Source organism: Leuciscus leuciscus (assembly GCF_965113295.1).
Source record: "Leuciscus leuciscus genome assembly, chromosome: 16".
In the NCBI taxonomy this organism is placed as follows: domain Eukaryota; kingdom Metazoa; phylum Chordata; class Actinopteri; order Cypriniformes; family Leuciscidae; genus Leuciscus; species Leuciscus leuciscus.
The window spans coordinates 19,688,232-19,708,486 of record NC_138740.1 but is presented as its reverse complement, the minus strand read 5'-3'; the positions used below and the strand labels follow the sequence as shown (position 1 = coordinate 19,708,486).

The window sequence follows — 20,255 nt, the reverse complement described above, 5'->3', positions numbered from 1 at the left end:
TATTTTGTATACATAAAGGGCTGGGGCTGTCAAACTTCAGAAGGACAATAAAATATCATAAAATAAGTAGCCCTTATGACTCGAAGCCTTCTGAAGTCATGCAATAGCTTGGTGTGATTAAAAGACTGACATTTTGGTTTCATATCTGCTGCATCTCTCTAATCTCATCATCTCCATCATGTATATTCAGACAGGAGAACTTTAATGGGAATTTTTTTTTTTTTTTTTTTTTTTTTTGCATGTTGACGTAAAAAATGTCAAGATCTAAATGGAACTACATTTGAAGCCTAGCACTTCAAAAGAGAGGGGAAATTACCTATTGTTTTTAGGTGTTTCTACTCCCACAACTGTAGGCTATTATATTACTTAAAATGATTTGGAATTCAGTGTATGAATTTTTATCTTGACATCATGGTTCCTATGAAATGTTTTGATAAGACCTGTGCAATGATTCTTCAGAATTTCTTCTTTCTGAAGAAAGAAGAAGAACTGGTGAGTAAATGATGATGACAGAATTTCCCTTTTTTGGGTAAACAATCCTTAAATTAACATTGTCCATTCATAACTGAAAACCAGTAGATGGCGCTGTTGATTAAACTTTAGTATTGAAGCCGTGACGAAGCAAAGGCAGTCTGCCTTTTCTTTTTGCAGAAGACAATCTTCTTCTTTAGGGTACATACTTGCAGATAAAAGCTGTCATTGGCAAGAGACCCAATAATGACTGAGAGGGAAGGATGAAATTAAAAACAAGGGAAACTAAATTCCAGAGTGGCTGGATGCATGTCAAATATGACTGGAAGTTTATGTGACCAAACAAAAAAATTAGTGACTTTATTATGTACTTATTTATTTTTCTATTCACCGAAGTTATCACTGTACCCTTTAATAAAATCGGTAAAGATAACAAACACTCGGGCGCCATCTGGTGTGTGATTAGGGTAAAACATCTAATGCGTATTTCATAGCTTAATGTCTTTTATACATGAACGTCTTTTTTTGCATTTTTAAACAAGTTTTTAGCTTGTAAATCAATGCCCTTACCGTATGTTAATTTACAGTAAACAATAAAAAAAAAGGAAATAACCTAAATGAAAGTTGCTGATTTAGAAGCATTGGTAAAATTTCCGAGAGGGGAAGTGCGTAATTTTTCAGAAAATAACGAACAGTGGCGTTTTATTTTTGGCCTTGAAAAGGTGCTGAGTAATGTGAAGATCCTCTTGAGTGTTTCTGTGTAAATTCCTTAGCTCAAGAGTGAAGTTCTGTGTCATGTTCTCCTCTTCTCCTTTTAGCCGCCCCTCCTCCTCCTCTCCCAAAATCTCTCCCGTCTCTGTAAAACAGGATGCTGCTACTTCGTTTGCGGTGCCAACAGCTGAGGTCTGCTTCCTGAGTTTCCCTCCAGCCTAAGAGAGTTGCAGGAAAAGAAAGGAAGTGTGTGTTTGTGCGAAGGCAAGGGACAGTGTGTAATGTACGTTTGTGAGAGAGAGCAAAAGAAACGAGAGAGAGAGACTATGGAATGCTGTGATGTCACCAGCTAAGTCATACACAAAGGCAAGAAAGACACACAGGCACTCACTCTCCCTCTTACTAAAGTCTGCCGTGGAGCGTCCGCACCCAGCTGTGAGTACATTTTACTTCACACAGGCTCTTTTTTTCTTCTCTTTCCAACTTTATTTCCACTTGCCACCATATTTCTCTGTATCTAGACATTAACTGCAGTCTATTAAATGTGTAGACAGGCAGACATCAACTCTTTTGTCTCAGTTGCTGTTGTTGTGGTGGTACTTTCCCCCCCCCCCTTTTGTATATATAATGGGATCTCAGACTTTTTTGTAGTTGTAGACGTCTTAAAGACTTCTCTTAAAGAGGTCATGGCATGCTAGTTCAACTGTGTCCAAAATAAGACAATGTTAATATAGAGCAGAAGTATATTGTGAAAGGGAGGGGGAGCTGCTGACAACAGAAGTAAACTTTAGTTCCTCAGGAATCCCCCCTTCAGGCCTAAAAAGAGCTGGGAAACCATGTGTCTGAGTAGAAATTACAACTAGGACCACCAAATATGATGATTCCCCCAATACAAAAGCAGCAATGCATTTTGTTTTATTTAAAATATTCTTTATAGTAATAGTTTTTAAAAACTTCTTTGTGATATGTTGACAGTGTATCATATTTTACCAGTAATTTTACATGTATAAATCTTTATAATAATAATAATAAATAGATTTGTTTTTTAAATAATTGTTTAAATAATTATACAACTATAAAATAATCAAAAATTAATGTGATGATTTCTGACCAGTCTTAAAAATAGATAATTATATCAATATAAATTATATCAAATTTGATACATTTTGGAGTAAAATGCATTAAACATATTTAATTCATCTCTAAAGTCAACAGCTCTAAAAAAAAATTTTGTAATATTGTATTTACTTAGTTAATAAACAATATATTTTATTTAAATGTTCCCATGCAAACTGAAAGAAAGAAAGAAAGAAAGAAAGAGTTCTGAACCTTTATTGGCATACTGTTCATTTAACATAACACACAAAGTCTAAAACTGCACAGGAAGAGAAAGGGTAAACAAACTATTAAAGAGATCAGATTGCTTCCAGATGTTGTAATCTGTCATTCCTTGTGACAGCGTGTCCAGTTGATGGCTGCTGATCAGTGATGAGAGCGTGTGTGTGGTGAACGGACCGAGCTGGGCTTCATCGTCTTTACCACCGTCATCCTCATTCTGAAGGGCTGTTGCTGAATCTCAGGATCTATTCTGGTGCACCACACACACGGCCATGCTGCAGCAGATCTTGAATGATATGTACATCGACCCAGATGTGCTGGATGCTCTGAACGACGAGCAGAAGAAGACGCTCTTCCTGAAGATGCGCGAGGAGCAGGTGCGGCGCTGGAAAGAGTGTGAGGAGAAGCTGGAGAGGGAACCACTCAAACCCAAACCAAAGACAGGTGGGAACTAGGTTTATATTGCGCCGATGCAATCTAAAATTGACATGTTTTGTGATCTGTGCATCTTATTGAAGCGAGTTCTCCGAGAACTTTTAATACAATTGATTACATTTACAAATTTGTATTAGATTTAGTTCTCAAAAACTTTTAATCAAATTGCAGATTTGTAATCTTTATATCTGTATATCTACTACTGGATAAGAGCATGAGCACATTTATCATTGATCATAAAAAATAGAAAAAATATCACAACTAGTTATATAAGGCTATAATCTAGTATTTTTATTATACAGTTTTTCTGTTTTAATCTTGGTTTATTAAAATTTAATAATAATAATTATTATTATTATTATTATTCAGAAATTAAACTTGACAGCCTGTAATCAGCATGCATTTTCATGAAATGGAAAAAGAAAGTGTTTTGTTCCACAGGGAAACTAGCACGAGGGTGGTAGTGATTTATAACATTTGATTAAACTATAAAAACATTTTTTTATAACCAGCCTTTCTGACTGGTTATGTCTCTCCTCTAAGAGACATACAGTTTACTTATTAGAGGGACAGTCTTTCTGAAGTTAAAGTTCTTATTCACATGGTCATGCAGCAACTCATCAGTGTCTGTTTAGATCAAGGCTTTAGAACATCTTGAGGTTTGAATGTGGGACCTTTGAATTGCTAGTGCAGATCTTTAATCAGTGCGTTTAGTGTTCCCACATCTGTTTGCCAGGCCAGTCTGCTCTTGCTTTTTATTGCTGACTTTAAATGACTTAATATGGTCAGAATCTTAATGTGGCACATGACTCAGTCAGGACAGAATAGCTGAGCTGATAAAACACGGTTCGCCACTGTGACTGGTTCTGCAGACTTCATGGGAAAATGTCTTGTGATGTCCGAATAGGCACAGATGTTTGGACAACAGAAAGTGCTTTGAAACACAAGAGTAAATGCGTTTGAGATGAGAGCTTATTGATGCTTCCAGTGGGAACATCTGTCACTGACAGACACAAGACCAGACAAGTTTACAATCTTTTGACTGAGCAGAAGACGTCAATGAAAAATTGGCATGACTAATATCAATAGAAGCTAATATTTGTTAAAGGATCTTCTCAGCGTGACACTGTAAACATCTGGTCAAAAATAATTTACAACATGGGGATTCCCCTTCAGTTTCACCACTTCTTAACACTCAAGGGTCTTCAGACGTCACGCATACAAGACTTGCGTGAGGAGGACAAGTGTCTAAAACCGGCTAAGAGGGAGGAGTAAACGGCAAAGATATGAGAGGAATGCATCTGAGAGATAGAGGGTATCTGTAAAACAGCTAAAGAGCTGGAGAGCAGTGAAAAAGCAAACAAAAGAATGAAAAATGAAACTTTACATTGCTTGGATAAAGTTACAACCCGGTTTAAACTGGTTAGACGTACAGAAAACTTATGGAATCTGGCATATCAGCTTTGTTACTGGAAGAGCCAGAACTTTCATGGACTAAAAAGATCACAGATGACAGATCTTCCTCAACTAGATTAGTCAATGAGGAAAAACGTAAAAGATTGCCATGAAATGAATGTTTGAAGTGAGGCTTAGGTGTCCAAAAACTCTTTGAGGCCACAGTATAGTCATTTTCTTGGGTTCATGCAGTAAATAATGTGCAGTCCACTGAAACAATTTAGGTTGACATGCGTAACTCCAAGAGGAAGTCGTCTTTGGCTAATGACAAAGCAGTTGTTATCAGGTCCCTGAGGTTCAGACCTCAGAGGAGAACAGAGAGTCCTCTATCTCCTTTAGAAAACGGCAGCTGTTCTTGCAGGTCAATGGTTTCCCCAAGACATACTGATACAACATCTTGATTCCCACTGTGCAATCTCTGTCTTATAGACGGGTTCCTGTTAGGAAAGTGGCTAAAATGTCAAAAGTCATTCAAGATTCTGTTACACAGTAACACAATGCCATAATAAAATAACAATAAAGAGAGTCTCTGGAGGCTGGCTACACAAGCCAGAGGAAACATTTCTGTTACTGACCCAGTTTTTAGAGCAAGAAAGGAAATTTCAGCCAGGCCAAGTTCCATTCCCTCACACACATGACTGCCAACAAAGCAGGAAGTATACAGGAAACACATGCACTCAAAACACACTGAGGAGGAAGAGAAAGGGAGAATGTGGGGAGGAGACACAGATTGTATATCTGATTATCAATAGTTGTAAACACGATGTTTATGTTTTGTCTTGTAACTTAGTTTTTTGCTTTTAGTTTTATAATGTGTCTTACTTTTTTAGCGCTACCATTCAAACTTTTGGGGTCAGTACGATTTTTCTCTTTGATAATTTTCTTACTTTTGAAAGAAAGCAATTTTCTTCTTTTCTTTCAGCAAGAATGCATTAATTTGATAAATGCATAAGTGACAGTAAAGACACTGTAATAAAATACTTCCATTTCAAATTAACTCTTCTTTTTAACTTTCTATTCATCAAAGAATCCCAAAGAAAAAAAATCAGTTTCCATACAAAAAATAAATAAAAATAATTAAGCCGCATAACCATTTTCAACTGTGATAATATAAAAATAAACATTTCTTGAGCAGCTAATCAGCATATTATAATGATTTCTGAAGGTTCATTCAGCTTTACCATCACTGGAATAAATTACATTTTAAAATGAAAATAGAAAATTGTAATTTCACAATATTACTGTTTTTACTGTATTTTTGATTAAATAAATGCATGCAGATTTAGTGAGCATAAGAGACTTCTTTCAAAAACTTCTTAGCGACCCCAAACTGAACGATAGTGTATGTTGTTGGAGAGACCCGGGCTAGAGCAGCTAACTATAAGGTGTTGAGTAAAAAGATCTTCTCCTTTAAATGCTGCATATATAAGCTATTATGCTATTTTGTTGTCATCAATGTGGATATAAAAAGAATATAATACTACTAACAGTGTTGTAGCACTCATCTCAAGTCCGAGTCCAAGACCATATTTTCTACGAACAGTCAAGACCAGATCATTCGAATGCAAGTCTAGGCCGGGTCCAAATCCTCCTGAAAATATGGTCTTGGGACTCTGACTTAAGACGGACTTCAGTACTACAACACTACTACTAATATTAATAAAAAAGGAATGCAGTTTGTTGGCTGCTGCTAAAATATGGAGAATAAATTACCTTTTTCCTTTTAATGCACTGAATGCCTTATATGTATAAAATATATTAGTCTCATTTAATATTTTGTAACCAACATTAGCTTTAACCTGGGCCCAAAATCCATGAGTTACTGGCAGGAATTATTATATACAGTATGTAATAAAACCAGCCAAAAAATGTATCAATTACTGAAACCATTTTGTTAGGCTAACCTGAAATGTTTGAAAGACAAAAACAAATTGCTGCTATTTCTACTTTGGTTTGTTCTCATTTGCTCATCATTTCACATGGTCCTTTTATCTCTTACGGCAGTTTTAGACTGTTTGATTTGATGTTTGTCTTGTCCTGACTGGGATCACGAGTGTGTCAGTCAGGCTGTTAAACTGGAATCTTGTTGTTTTGCCACAGGGCCTGCAAGAAGAACCAGTTCATCATGGGAGGGTTTTTCTTATTTGCTGTCAAACCTATTTTTTGTCTCTCTTATTTGTCATCTTTCTTTTGTAACTAACTCTGAATTTAAATTTGTTGCATTATTTGTTGGAAACACTTGGCAAGTAGTTCATAAAGGAAAAAGCTCCTCATACAAGAATGTGTAGTGATGAAATATGACGTTTAGTTTTATAGATCCAATAAGTAGCCTTAAACTGTTTCTTTTTAACAAAAATGAGTCTTGTTATGGCTGAGTGCATTCAGGAAACAATGCATAAACTATGAAGTATAATTGTACATTTAAATTTCAACTAGGCCAACCAACCACTAAGATTCTTTCTTTTTTTTTTCTTTCCCTTTGTAAGCTCATAGCAAGAGTGTCAGCTGGCTGCTGGGACGAGATGGAGACGTACAGGTCATTGTCATCGGAGAGATGGATGAATTCAAGTCCTCTAAGATCATCTGTTCAGGTTTTGGAGAGAGAAAAAAGGCCAGCGTCCTCAACAATTCACAGTATGGACACAACTTCTGTTTAAACGCTGACAAAAACACTGGGGCCTGGTTTCACAGACAGGGCTTAGATAAAGCCAGTAGTAGGCCTTAGTTAAATCAAGACATAAACATGCCTTAGAAAAAAAACATTAATGGTGTGCAAACCAAAACAATTGCACTGACATATTTTAAGATTTGTTAGTTTAAGTTGGTTTCAGTTAAAGGTGGGGTAAGCTATATTTCAAAAATGCTGTTGGACATTATTGATATTTGAAATCAACCCAAACAAACACGCCCCTCTCTTCATTGCTCTGCCTCCGAAACTCACACTCCAACCCTAACCGCCCTGCTCCATTTACATTTGGCAGACGCTTTTATCCAAAGCGACTAACATTGCATTTCAAGATGCATATTTACATTCTTATCGTTTCTTGCTTTCCCTGGGAATCGAACCCATGACCTTGGCAGTCCAAGCGCCAACGCTCTACTGTTTGAGCTACAGGAAAGTCATCAGCTCAGAGTGAGTCTCAAACCCCGACCCCCCCGGCATGCAAGTCAAGTGCACTAACAATGACACTAAACACTGCATTCTCTAGCGGTCGTCAGAGCGACTCACGCTAGCTGGCATCCGTTACGCACGCAATCCGAGAGTGGATGTCTGTTTATCATAGCAGAAGCGCAACAAAATAATGCTTCACGAAAAAACACAAGAGATGGAGACCAGAAAGCACAAAAAAATGAACATGCATGCACAACAGTAAATACAAACAAGAGTTTGTTGTTAGTAGCCAACAGCATAGCAGCTCCAGTCAAACAATGACACTCAAACCCAGTGTTACACGTCCGGGTCTGTTTTCAGGCCTTTCCGCTTAGCTCTCTCCAGCACTGGAAAGCTTTTCTAATATTAACGTGGGTCCTAAAGCTGATCATACATTTTCCAGTGATATTCTTATAAGCTTTTCTCTTTTGTTTTGTCTCATCTCCATTTCTGCAGGCTTCAAATCCCCCTCTTGCTCGTTCTCTCTCCTCCACCTACTGCTGATTGGCTACACACGTTTGTTGTTGTTCTTGTGTCGGTCCAAACTTCCAAACAGCGTTTTTCAAATACAGCTTACCCCACCTTTAAAACAGCTCAAACATGCATTTTAGTCTGGGACTAGGTTGAAGCCTTGTCTGTGAAACGGGGGGAAATGTACATTGTGCTACACCTCGAATAATAAAAAAATATTTTTAATGCATAAAGGTTCAGGCCTCATATGACCTTTGGCCCCCAAGCCCATGGAATTTGAACACCATGTTGTTTAGTTTGATGGTATATAATGCTGAAACAGATCTGCTCAGTTTACTCCTGAAAATCTGAAAGATGTTTTAAAATGTTTTTACTACCCGATTATGCAGCGTGTCATAAATATAATTTACAATGCGGTTTAAAAATGAGTACAGTAAGATTTGTTTTTGCAAGAAGTCTGTTTTACTCAAGGCTGCGTTTATTTGAGCAAAAAATACCGTAAAAAGATATTGTATAATAATAATAATAATAATAATAATAATTATTATTATTATTATTATATATTTTAAGTATCTATTTTAATACATTTTAAAAATGTAATTTATTCCTTTGATGGTAAAGCTGAATTTTCAGCATCATTACTCCAGTCTTCAGTGTCACATGATCCTTCAGAAATCATTCTAATATCAGATTTGCTGCTCAAGAAACATTTGTTCCTATCAATTTTGAAAACCGTTGTTCTGCTACATTTGTGAAAACTGTATAAATATAAAGTTAAAAATAACAGCATTTATTAACTATAGAATCTTTCACTTTTGATCAATGTACTGCATCCGTGCAGAATAAATGTATTAAATTTCTTTCAAAGAAAAAAAAAATCATACTGTCCCGAAACTTTTGAACAGTAGTGTAAATAAATTTAGTTTAAAAATTGTAAAACTTATCCTGAACAAATGCAAAACAGAATCTGCATACGGTCTATAAACCTGAGGGAAAAGATGGTTGTAAACTTATGAGCAAAACTGTAAATGATTATTCCAAAGAAATTCTCTCAACAGTGTGTCATCATGAAAACTTGTTTGCTTGTGAAGGGCGTTGATTAATTTGTCTTGTCATGTATTCAAGCAACCAGCCCGGCACTTTGAAGAGCAACTTGACAAACCGAACATCAGCAGAACCTGTACGATCCGGACGAGAAAACCTTCCTCCTAAAGCACATTCAGGAGTTCAGCTGAACTTTAAGGTGTGTTCACGTGCGGGTGTTTGTTTACCTCCACGTTTGCTCCACTCTTAAATTGGTGCCACTGTGTTTTCATGTGGCGGTGTGCGCGAGTGTGTGTAGGTGACCTTCCTGTTGCCGCCATTAATCTCGGACACAGCCGAGGGGCAGCGAGACGGACTTTCTCCACAGGGAGAGTCATCGTTCAACAGCCAAATAAATCACAACCTCCATCTCTCCCTCTTTTTGTGCCTTCCTTTCCCCTTTCCTCCTTTTTTCATTCCTTTCTCCTTCATTATTCCTTTTCATCCTTTCAAAAAAAGAAACCCTCCCACACGCACGCACCCACCCACCTCTCCATCTCTCAGTGCTTGGCTCTTTGTGGCTCCATCTCTCGGCTCATGTATCAATATGTCCGTCTATGTGTGGCCGGTTGACGTCCATGACATTTTGAACCGACAGACAGTCCAACTTATGCAGTAACACTGTGTCCTTACCAAGAATGAATCAACAAGTTTCCTACCTTGTGAATTTTGAACATGAAATTATTGTGCGACGTGATTAAAACATATTTGAATTTATATTTAATGCACCGTTATGAAGAGCATGATTTTTGGACCAATTAGAATTCAGAGTGGGCGGGGCCACCTATAACAATACTGTAGAAATAGGTGGAGGTTTTTTTGTTGTTGTTGGTCACATGTAGGTTAGAATGCAGTGTGAAAGTGCAGTGATGTCATCTTTAATTAATTAATGTGTGTGTGTGTGTGTGTGTGTGTGTGTGTGTGTGTGTGTGTGTGTGTGTGTGTGTGTGCATGATCAGGATCTCAGCCCCAAAAGTGTTTTAAAATTGTCTATCCAGGTTTTTCACTTAATATGTGGAGATCTCGCCACCTTCTCTTTCCTGTTATACTAAGGTGGGGGGGGTTCGCACTAGGGTTTCCATGGCAACAACGTGCGCAGCGAACACACTCCTGGGAGAAGATGTGCTGGCCAGTATCACCACACTATGATCCTCTACTTGCTAAACACAAGCATCTGTCCCTGTACCTCGACACATGTGGCTCACTGTTGCCAATTAGTGTAGGGCTGTATGATAGTCGCAGAAACACCAGCCCAAACCCATCTGAGGGCTTTCAGATTTTGAACGGATCATGGAGTAGACCGGCGAATATCAATGTCAACTTTTGAGATTGCAATGATCAAATTTCATGTAGAAGTGTGGAAGAGTTTTGCTCAGTTTTCTTGTTTTCACAGGATAACGGTGACAAAGAGTTAAGGACTCTGCCGCCCCCACAGGTGAGTTTGGGTATTGCAGTGGATATGACGCTCAATGAGTGAGATGTTTTGTCACGAGGATACATAAAATGTGTGCAGTCTTTTTTCTTTTTCTTTTTACATTTTCTAAATGCCTTCTCCTAATCCTGCAGATGCCAGTAAATGAAGAAAAGCCATCAGCACCTTTAGATAATGTAAGTACCATGTTTCATAGGTTTAGTATAGTAATGTGGAGAGTTGTTTTTAAATACGAATACCTAATCCATAAAAATATGCTGTTTAAAAAAAACATAATAGTAAGAATTTTTTTTTTTTTTTTTTTGGACACGATCATGGTATGTACATATAAAATACAAAGGTATTACCAATGAGAGCAGAGCAAAATGTTATTTTAAATGTATAATAATTATTAAATACATGCACCATATATTTGTTTTCTTTTGTGTTGAAGCAGGTATAAAAGTTTTGGTACAGGGAATTGACACTGTTCACAATTTCCAGTAATTTTTCAGTATCGCAGGCTCATTGGCCTAATGTGATATGCTAAATGAGGCTGCTGGAAAGTCCCAGGATCTAATGGCCAGTGTTCATTGATACTGCTGCCATTTAACACAGAGCGAATCAACAGATTGGGATTATTTCTCTGCCCGCTTTCTGTCTGTCTGCCCTTTTCTGTTTAGTGAAACAGCTTCTCGAACAAGAAAAAAATGTAGGGCAGGACTAATGCCTCGTTTCCACCGAGCAGTACAGGACAGTATAGTACAATATGATTTGGGACGGTACAGTTCGGAATTAGGGTATCATTCACAACTTCTGACAATGGAAACGGCAAAAACTGCATACTGTACATCTCGGTTGAAACAGGGCCTTAATTAAAGGAGCTGTATGTAAGATTGTGGCCAAAACTGGTACTGCAATCACTTTCAAATTACTGTAGAGCGGTGTATCCCCTCCCCCGCCCCCCTGACTCGAGGTTGCCAGATAGGCTGCAGGATCCAGCAGGAACGTAGGCTGCTACATAGCTGTGGTAACTAGAGCAGAACTGGCAACCCCGATGCCGAAACACTACTGACTTCGTGATTGGTAGATAGGTGGAGGGTGGAGCTTCAGGCCAAAACACAAGATGACAACATCAACATCAGTTGAGGGCTGCAACTTCACTTTTTAAATGACAATATCCTGGCCGGACTACTGTTGTCAGTGATATAAGTATTTGAAATGAACATTAATGTCTCTTAATGTCTAGTGACATATCAGGGCCATTTTATGATTAATTGAAATACATTTCTTACATACAGCTCCTTTAAAGATTATGAAGGCACATTAATTTTTGCACGGATAAATAATTTATAATACTGCAATATTCCATAAATAAGTATGGCCCATCTTGATTTCATGGTGACCATTTAAAAAAAAAATGAGTAAGAAATATTTATTATATATTGGTATATTAGGAAATTATAAATCATTTAAATTATACCTTATCATATTTAAATTATTTAATTACATTTTTCTATTAATTTCGTCATGCGGATAATATAATTTGATGTTAAATGAATAAAAAAATCCTGATAAAATTGTGTGTATAGACAGACACACACAATCTAATTTTGTCACGTCACCCACTTGCAGTGTAAACATGGTGTCGGTGCATATAAGTGTCCTCCGCTGAATGTTGGTGGTCTGTTCAGGCGCACCGCTCTGGGTAGAGGGGGTTTTGAGGTCAGAGCAGCTGTCCTTGTGCTCTCATCTTGAGATCCTTTTACCCTCAGCTGTCGCTCTCTGCCACTCTGATCACACCTGTTTCAGGCTCTTGGCCCTTCCACCCCGCAACAGCTGAACACGACATGTGCTTTAAGCAGTCTTAGACGAGTGTGCAAGCATTTCGTCCAAGTTTCATGTAATTAATATTCATGAGCAACCTGATAGTGTCCCTCCCATTTTCTTTTTTTTTTTATATCAAACCTACACAAAGAGGAATAAAACTCATAATTAAAATATAAAACGCTTGTAAGCCTGTAATCGATTGAGATTTATAAAACGTGTATTGCATAACGCGAGGCATGTATTTTAGGTCGTTTGAAATGCAGACAGAGAGGGAAAGAGAACGCTGAAGGAGATAATGGAGTATTGCTCTCAGTATGTGGCCTGTGTGTCAGAGAGTATGAGGTGTGTGTGCGCGCTGCAGGAGGACCTAAGAGAGCCCAGGGGCTGATTTGGGTCCCTGAGTTCTTCAAGAGCAGATGGTTGATAAAGTTGATCAGGGAATTAAAGCGGGCGAGACGGCGCGCCTGTCAGTCACAGATGGATGGGATTGTGGGACTGTCCCTTAGGGTTTAGGCAGGAACCCCTCTTTCCCTCTTTTTCCACTTTCCTCTCTCTTTTCACAACAGATTTATTCCTCAATATTCACAAACCCCTGGGCAGGGCAAGTCCTCACACATCACACGTTTCTTGTTCCATCGTGTGTGTGTGTGTGTTAACACTAAACACGGTCTGTGCTTGTTTCAGTCCAGGCCTGCAATATCTGCTGTCTTTGGCCACTATTTTGAGCTATTTTGTTTTGTATTTTATTTTATAATACTGTTTCACTTTAGGCTATTTTATTTTGTATTTTATTCTAAAATCTAAAAAAAATCCCAAAATCTATTTCAATTTTTTTATTTGTCCATTTTATTTTAGTAATTTTAGCCATTATATATATTTATTATTATTTTATTTTATTTTAGGTAATTTTCAAGCTATTTAATTTTTATTTTGGGCTATTTTATTTTATATTTTATTTAAGGCTGATATTTTCTTATTTTTTGTATTGATTTATTTTATTTAAATTAAAATATCATATCATAAAGGAAAGGTAAGGTAAGAAATTTCATCTTTACATTTCTTAATTTCAAGAGATTTAATTTATTCCAGAGGTGTAAAATAGCCTATATTAGACAAATGAAATGCTGTTGACCTAATGTGAATACCATAGACCAGGTCATTTGATGAAATATATTGAATTTCAATATAAATTGTTTGTCCTCCCTTTCCTCTATTGAATGTTTTAACAGTGATCTTTTCCGAAACTTTAGAGGCGACATGTGTAATTGCTGTGGTCTGTTTCTTCGTAGAAAAGCTAAAGTTTCCTTTTGCTCCGCTTAATCTCATAGCAGTCTACACGAAATGATCAAGATGTTAACAAGATCTCATTTGAGTTTTTGTCCTCCCTTTCCTCTATTGAATGTTTTAACAGTGCTCTGTTTAAAACTATAGCAGGATACTCAATCCAGTGTGCTACTTTTATAAATGGTTTATTTGTTTCTGTGGCAGGTATCCCATCAGCCTCAGGAGTCCAGAGAAGAGGCTGAGTCAGGACACTCAAAGGATGACTCAGCACTATTGTCCTCAATTTGCTATCGGGCCCATTCGAGATCTTGCCTCCTGACACCCTCAGCTCTCAGCAGACCTGTCCATACAGACACTGAGGACACGACGACCAATCAGATGTCTGACACCTCCAGACTCCATCCCCAAGACACCCCCAAACCTCAGATCAACAGAGGTGAGAGTCGGGTGTTTATGTATCCTTCCAGTCTCCCATATGTGTTTGTGTGTGAGTTATTTTTATTTATATTCAGGGGGAATTTATGCTGATCCATCTTGTGCTAATCTGAACATAAACATGGTTTATTTGACACTGGCATCACACTTGTCTCTCGTTGAATCACTGGTTTTCCATGACTGATTCAGTGAGATTTCATTTCATTTGAAAATGTTACGGAGGATTAAATGTGGCAAAAAATATTTGTAGATGTTTGACCTCAAGAAAATGTCAAGGTCATATTTCACCTCAAAATAAATGAATACAATTTTGCTGAGAGAATATAAAGCTTATTGTAGGACCATTAGGATTTTTGCTTTGGTTGTTTTCATGACAATTAAGCACAATTTCCTCCCTAATTGATCTTCGCAGGGAGTTTGATTGACAGGCTATCTGACCAATCATAATCCGCCATCCGCCGAATCCGCCATTTTTGTCCGACAAAGCAGTCGTAGATTTAGTTTGAGTTAGTTTTAGATTTAGAGTTAGTAGATTAACGTTGGAGGATTTTAACTTGAAAAAATGTGTGTACTGATGTCTTTCCGCGGTTAAAACAACATTCCTCCTTATGTTCATTCATGTTTATTTGATGCTATAAATCAACTAGAAGGAAGAGATGATCGGTTCACGAGCAGCTTTAACTGACACAGCGATCTGTCAGACACATTAAAGAGCCACAAAACGGTATTTATTGTTTACATTTCTTAAAAAAAATACCAACAGTAAATTTGTTTCATACCAAAAGTAAGCTGGTCTGTCCTGTCCGTCAGTGTCCTCTCTGCTCCACGATGTATTTTTCACTGCGTGAGAACATGGTGTGGCGTGAGAGCGGTGTGGCTTGTCGGACATAGCAACGGTAACTAAAGGGGGCGGGTCTTTGCATACGGTAAATTGTCATTACAATTTTTTTTTGAGAATATGAATCTTGTTATGAATTATGGTAGAGTATTAATCTGCTACATTGCCTTTAAATATGCTTTTTAATTAAAAACAACTTGTAACAGTGTTTTAATGTAACAGTCTTAATTTCCTTACAGATCAGGAAATGAGAATCATCATTGAAAATATTAGGATACAAAATATAATATCTTAATTTTTTATTTGTTATTTTAGGGTGAAATCAGACATTTCTTTTCAGCCTTCACGAGTTTCATCCATTTGCCTTTGCATTAGAAAATTTCTCTGAAAAGACGAGTCTTTATGATCTGGCATACCATGGCTGTCTTTGCAACAATAGGAATAGAGAGGGTGAAAGGCAAAAACAAGTGTCTCTGAAATCTGTCAGATTTTCTTTGGCTTCTCATATGCTCTTCTAGTTCGTCCCAAAAATATGTTGCTCATTACAAACAAACAAAAAACACCTAGGATATGATCATTTGTTCTGAACGCTATCCTGGTGTTGTGAACCTCCTAAACAGATGTAATGACTTACTCCAAAAGCTCAACTTACGCCATCCAGTGTGTATTATTAAGAATTACATGCAGTTCACTTCTGCAGTTTCTGTTGACTCCCCCTGCTGGACATAAAAGTGAAATGCAGCCTATACTATACTAACTCCCCCAAAGCTCTCACAATTACCTAGGCCAGGTAAGGTAATCGAGCACATTTTGGATCTAGAATATTTTTGTTGCTTGTAAAAAATAAACAATCTCTAGGATATACACTTGGATATGCTTTTGTGTTCATCTATATGGCCATGTTTAATTTGTGTGAGTGTTTAACTTTGTAGTGGGCTTAAGAGCGCGTAAATCACAGGAATGTGTGCGAGTAGCGTGCATGTTCATCCTGGCATGTGCGTGAAAGCAACAGCTTCCCACAGCTGCTCGTTCCGTGTGTGTGTGTGTGTGTCCCTTCTCTTCACCTTCAGAGGGAAGGACACACATTCCAGCGCTGCTTCCCGACTCTGGCCCTGGGCGACGCTCGGCCGGAGCTGATAAGTGACAGGGCCCCCAGCCTCCACTCCGCTCAACCCCCCTCCCCACCTCCCCCTGGCAGCCGTGACCCCCCTGCGGCCTGGCTCAGCGCACAGACGTGCTGCTCCGGAATTCTGCCCTCTGCCCCACTTCTAACTCACCCCCCCCCATTCACAGAGGTGGGGGCGTTTAAAGTGATAGCGTGCTTTTAAGAGGCGCTGGGCTGTCAGTGTGGCTCATCTGTTCTGTCTACATATGGGGACTGTGAAATTGAAAACATCCCATTGAATGCGTTCCTGTTTTCAGAGACACATCAGTTATTGACAGGGCAAACAGAGAGCAGTTTTGCTGTTCGGTTCATTGCAGTCAGGTGCTTACAGGCTTTGTCACAAGTGATTGCATGGTGAGGCCGGCAGGGGCAGTTTTGGCCGGTCTGGACCGAGAGTTTGATTTCATCTTTTGAGGAGGGGTGATAGCTCTGTGAAAGTGTCTCAGGTTTAGAGGGGTTGTGGGAGGATGGAAAACAGCAAACGGCGGCAAGCGATGAGAGAGAGGCGTAGTCGTTACGCTGGTGTCAGCTAACAGCAGGGAACGTGTTTGTGTGTGTGTGTGTGTGTGTGTGTGAACGTACAGTCATGGACATGCACGCAAACACACGTGTGTTTGTAGGACACAGAACGGAGTACTAGTGGGGCGTGGAAAATGCGGTGGAACAAACAGCTTTAGATCACGAGTGTGACTCTGAGAGTGTGTATGCGTAAGAGCGCTGTGCACGCATGAGTGTCCGCCTCAGTCGTTGGAGCCTATCCAGGGTTTCCGTGGCGACCACACAACACAGTGAGACAATCAGTGGCAGGCCCACGCAGTGCGGCGAGAGGACATTAACACAGGAACCACAGGTCAGGGGCCACAGGGAGGGAGGGAGGGAGAAAGAGACGGAGGGAGGGAGGGAGGGAGGAAGAGGGAGGGAGGGCAGAACTCATGCAAGTGACTTAGTAAGTGAATCTATATATAATATAATATAATATAATATATATATAGATATAAATATAGATATAGATATATATCAGGGTTCCCACGGGTCCTTGAAATCCTTGAAAGTTTGATTCTGAAAAAGGCCCTGGAAAGTTTTTGCAAATAAACATGCATAGATACAGGTCCTTGAAAGTGCTTGAATTTATTTTGTGCAAGAAGTTTTCTGGGAAAAAAATCCATATTATTCCCTCCAGTCTCCTAATGTGTAATTTCGCAAACACTTCGTGGGCTATGTATATAAGCTTGCTTGATTTACATTAGTTACGCACATTTACGCGTTACGTTAAGTGTTTCCAGCGTGAGGCACTTTGTGTTGTACGTTGCCATGACGTTCACACGCGAATGAAAATACTACGATGGTACCTCAGCGTTTGTTGTTGGACACAACAAATCTACCCCAACATTAAGTCCTTGAATTTGAGGGTATTGGTCCTGGAAAGTCCTTGAAAGGTCCTTGAATTGGAAGTTGACCATATCTATATATATATATATATATATATAAAATATATATATATATATATATATATATATATATATAGACACACACACTTTTTTTTTGTTGAAGATATTGTTTGCATTATTAGTTCTATTAATACTATACTTTTATATTTATAGTTTTTAATAGTGTAAACATTTTTTTTGAAGGACCATTCAAATTGTTTACATTATTAGTACATTTTCCTTATAAATAAGCATACAAAAAATCTCATTCTGATTACTTTTTAAAGAAGTATTTATACAAGTATTATAATTTGTCAAATCAATGAGACCTAATACAAGGTTAAAGAGAGAAAGAGAAGAAAAAAAGCAACAACAACAAAAAGAAGGTCTTAAAATGAGACATTCAGTTTGTGTCTTCTTTAAAGCTGATGTTTAGTGATTTAATACTGGGACATATCCACTGACACAGCCACATGTGGGTCCGTGTCTTTGATCAGGGTGTGTGAGTGTGCGTGTGGGAGCGTTTTTAGGAGAAAGAGTTTGTGAGGGGTAAAATGTGTGTCATAGTTTGTGTGTAAAGGAGAAGGGGTATATGTGTTTGTGAGAGCGAGCGAAAGAGCGAACGCACTCACACATCTGTGTCCCCTGGGGATGTGGCTAAAAATAAGCAGCTCCTCAAGCCTTCTGGTGTCTGAGCAGCGTCTGTCTGCTCTCCGCCGCCATCCCTGCGGCCCTCCTCTCCTCATCTTCCATCCCTCCATCTCTCAATTACACACACACACACAGTATAACCGCACACTCTTACGCACCCATAACCGTGTACACAAACACACACCAACTACACCCAGCTGCGTCCCTGCTCTACTTCCTGCGCCGACGACCTCCGGTCTGGCAGTCTGTAGCCGAGGAAAAAAGACACTGAAAAGAGGCTGAAAAAGGGCAGAAGAGAGTGCGAAGAGAAGTGAAAAACTGAGTGAGGGAATAGGGCAGAAGAGAGGTGTGGGAGAGGACGATTGAGAGAATGTTTTGAAGTTGTCGCCTATGAAAACAGACTTTGAAGCTTGAAGTCCTTGTCTCATCAATCTTACTCCATTTACAGGTGATTTCCGAGTGGTTGCCGCCTCTAAACGGGCGTTTTCTGTGGATGTGGGGTCCGAGGTAGCTGAGGAGAGCTGTTTGGGACGAGGACGGGTTGCTCAGCTCATGAAAACTTTCAGTGTGTGCAGTGAGTCTCCGGCCTCCCAAACGCCACCCCGTGCCAACAAACCTCCAATCCCGGAAAAGCCTAACCACTTGAGACTCCGCCCCGCACCCTCTCTCAGGTAATCGACAAGGGACCAACCGCTGCGGCGCAATCAGGACACCTAGCCAGGGGGCTTTGTCATCGGCTACATTTGAAGGGTGTGGGTGCTTAGCCTCTCTCAGGAATTTGAGTGTTTTAGTTGCCAAATTAATGGAAGGTAATTATTTTTTTTCAGTATTGACGTATGTTTTTTACATGGTATGAGTGATTTGTAAAAAAAATGTCAGCAGGAATGAAACGCCAGTCATATTGCTCCATCGCTCGAACATTCGGCAATTTTGTTGACCTGGCTGTATCACTAAACTGCACTCAGATGCATATTTACAAGTGCCTTTCTGTTTTTAAGGGTCACATGAAATCTTAATTTACAGTATAAGATTGAGATAACTCCAAAAAAAACAAACAAATCATGCTTAACCAAATTTAATCAATCTGGTATATACTTAATATTTTGCTTCCTCAAAACATGAAGTCTCAATTTCCTCAAATACCTAGTTTGTATTAAGGCTGTCACGTTTTAGTGGGGAAAAGTCAGATTTCTGTACAAGTGGTCAAATGGTATATATATTTTTTCTTTTCTTTTGGCCAATGCAATATCAGAGTGCAGGGTGGCTAATATAATGCCCATATTTACGGTAAATTACTATTTAAATATACAATATTTACTCAATTCACTAAAAACACTAGGAAATTCACTGACAAAGCTACATTTTGGAACTGAGACTACTCTGAACAGTGCCAAATATTGGCTAATTAATCAGCCTGGCTGATATATTGGTCTATCAATTCTCTGTTGCTGGTTTCATATGTTTTTGTTTGTTTGTTTTGTATCCTAGCCGGACCTTTACATGAAGGTTGTTGGTCTTATATTCAAGTTTTCAATCTTTGGTAATCAGGTCAGTGGGGCAGTGCTCACCTTCATGTAAATTGTTTTCTCACAGTCACATTTGCTTGCACTTAATGTTGGGTTTTTTTTACGTGTTGTGATCTGGAAGAGTTTATATAATTACTCTGTGTAAGGCTTGAATGTCCTGTCCACACATTCAGGATAAGTGTGGGATATTGCCTCTGTAATAAAATGATCAAACCCCCTTCTGCCTCTGGTTACCATTTTATCCTCTGTGGCTTGACAGGCTTCAAGCTGTGTTTATGTTCAACATGTGCTTATGACAAGCATTTACTGGAGTCATCTGAGGTCAGGTCATGTAGCCGAGACCATTTCATATCCTCTTCAATGCACATTCAGTCAGAATATATGATGGTTTTTGCGCAATACATTACAGTGCATCATTCATGAAAGAGTTGATGCTTATAAATCATATAGAATGTAAATATTGCACACATCAAGAGTATTTGAGCTGCTTTTGGTAGTCTGGTTGTAGAGTGAGCTCTTCTCTTGGATGCCCTCTGCTTGCTGATCATAATAAAGCAGAGCAAGTCAGAGAAA

The 20,255-nt window shown here is 38.7% G+C and overlaps 1 protein-coding gene across 1 annotated transcript; it reads left to right on the top strand.

Moving 5' to 3' along the window:
• The first annotated feature begins 1,344 nt into the window (after nt 1–1,344).
• On the top strand, nt 1,345–19,899 carry LOC309477698 (uncharacterized protein). Its single transcript, XM_082141050.1, has 8 exons — nt 1,345–1,617; nt 2,642–2,964; nt 6,897–7,044; nt 9,158–9,275; nt 10,509–10,550; nt 10,682–10,723; nt 13,845–14,076; nt 18,605–19,899. Exons 2-8 carry the CDS (start codon nt 2,793–2,795, stop codon nt 18,829–18,831), a joined length of 981 nt encoding a protein of 326 aa, XP_081997176.1. The 5' UTR covers nt 1,345–1,617; nt 2,642–2,792; the 3' UTR covers nt 18,832–19,899.
• The last annotated feature ends 356 nt before the right edge of the window (nt 19,900–20,255 follow it).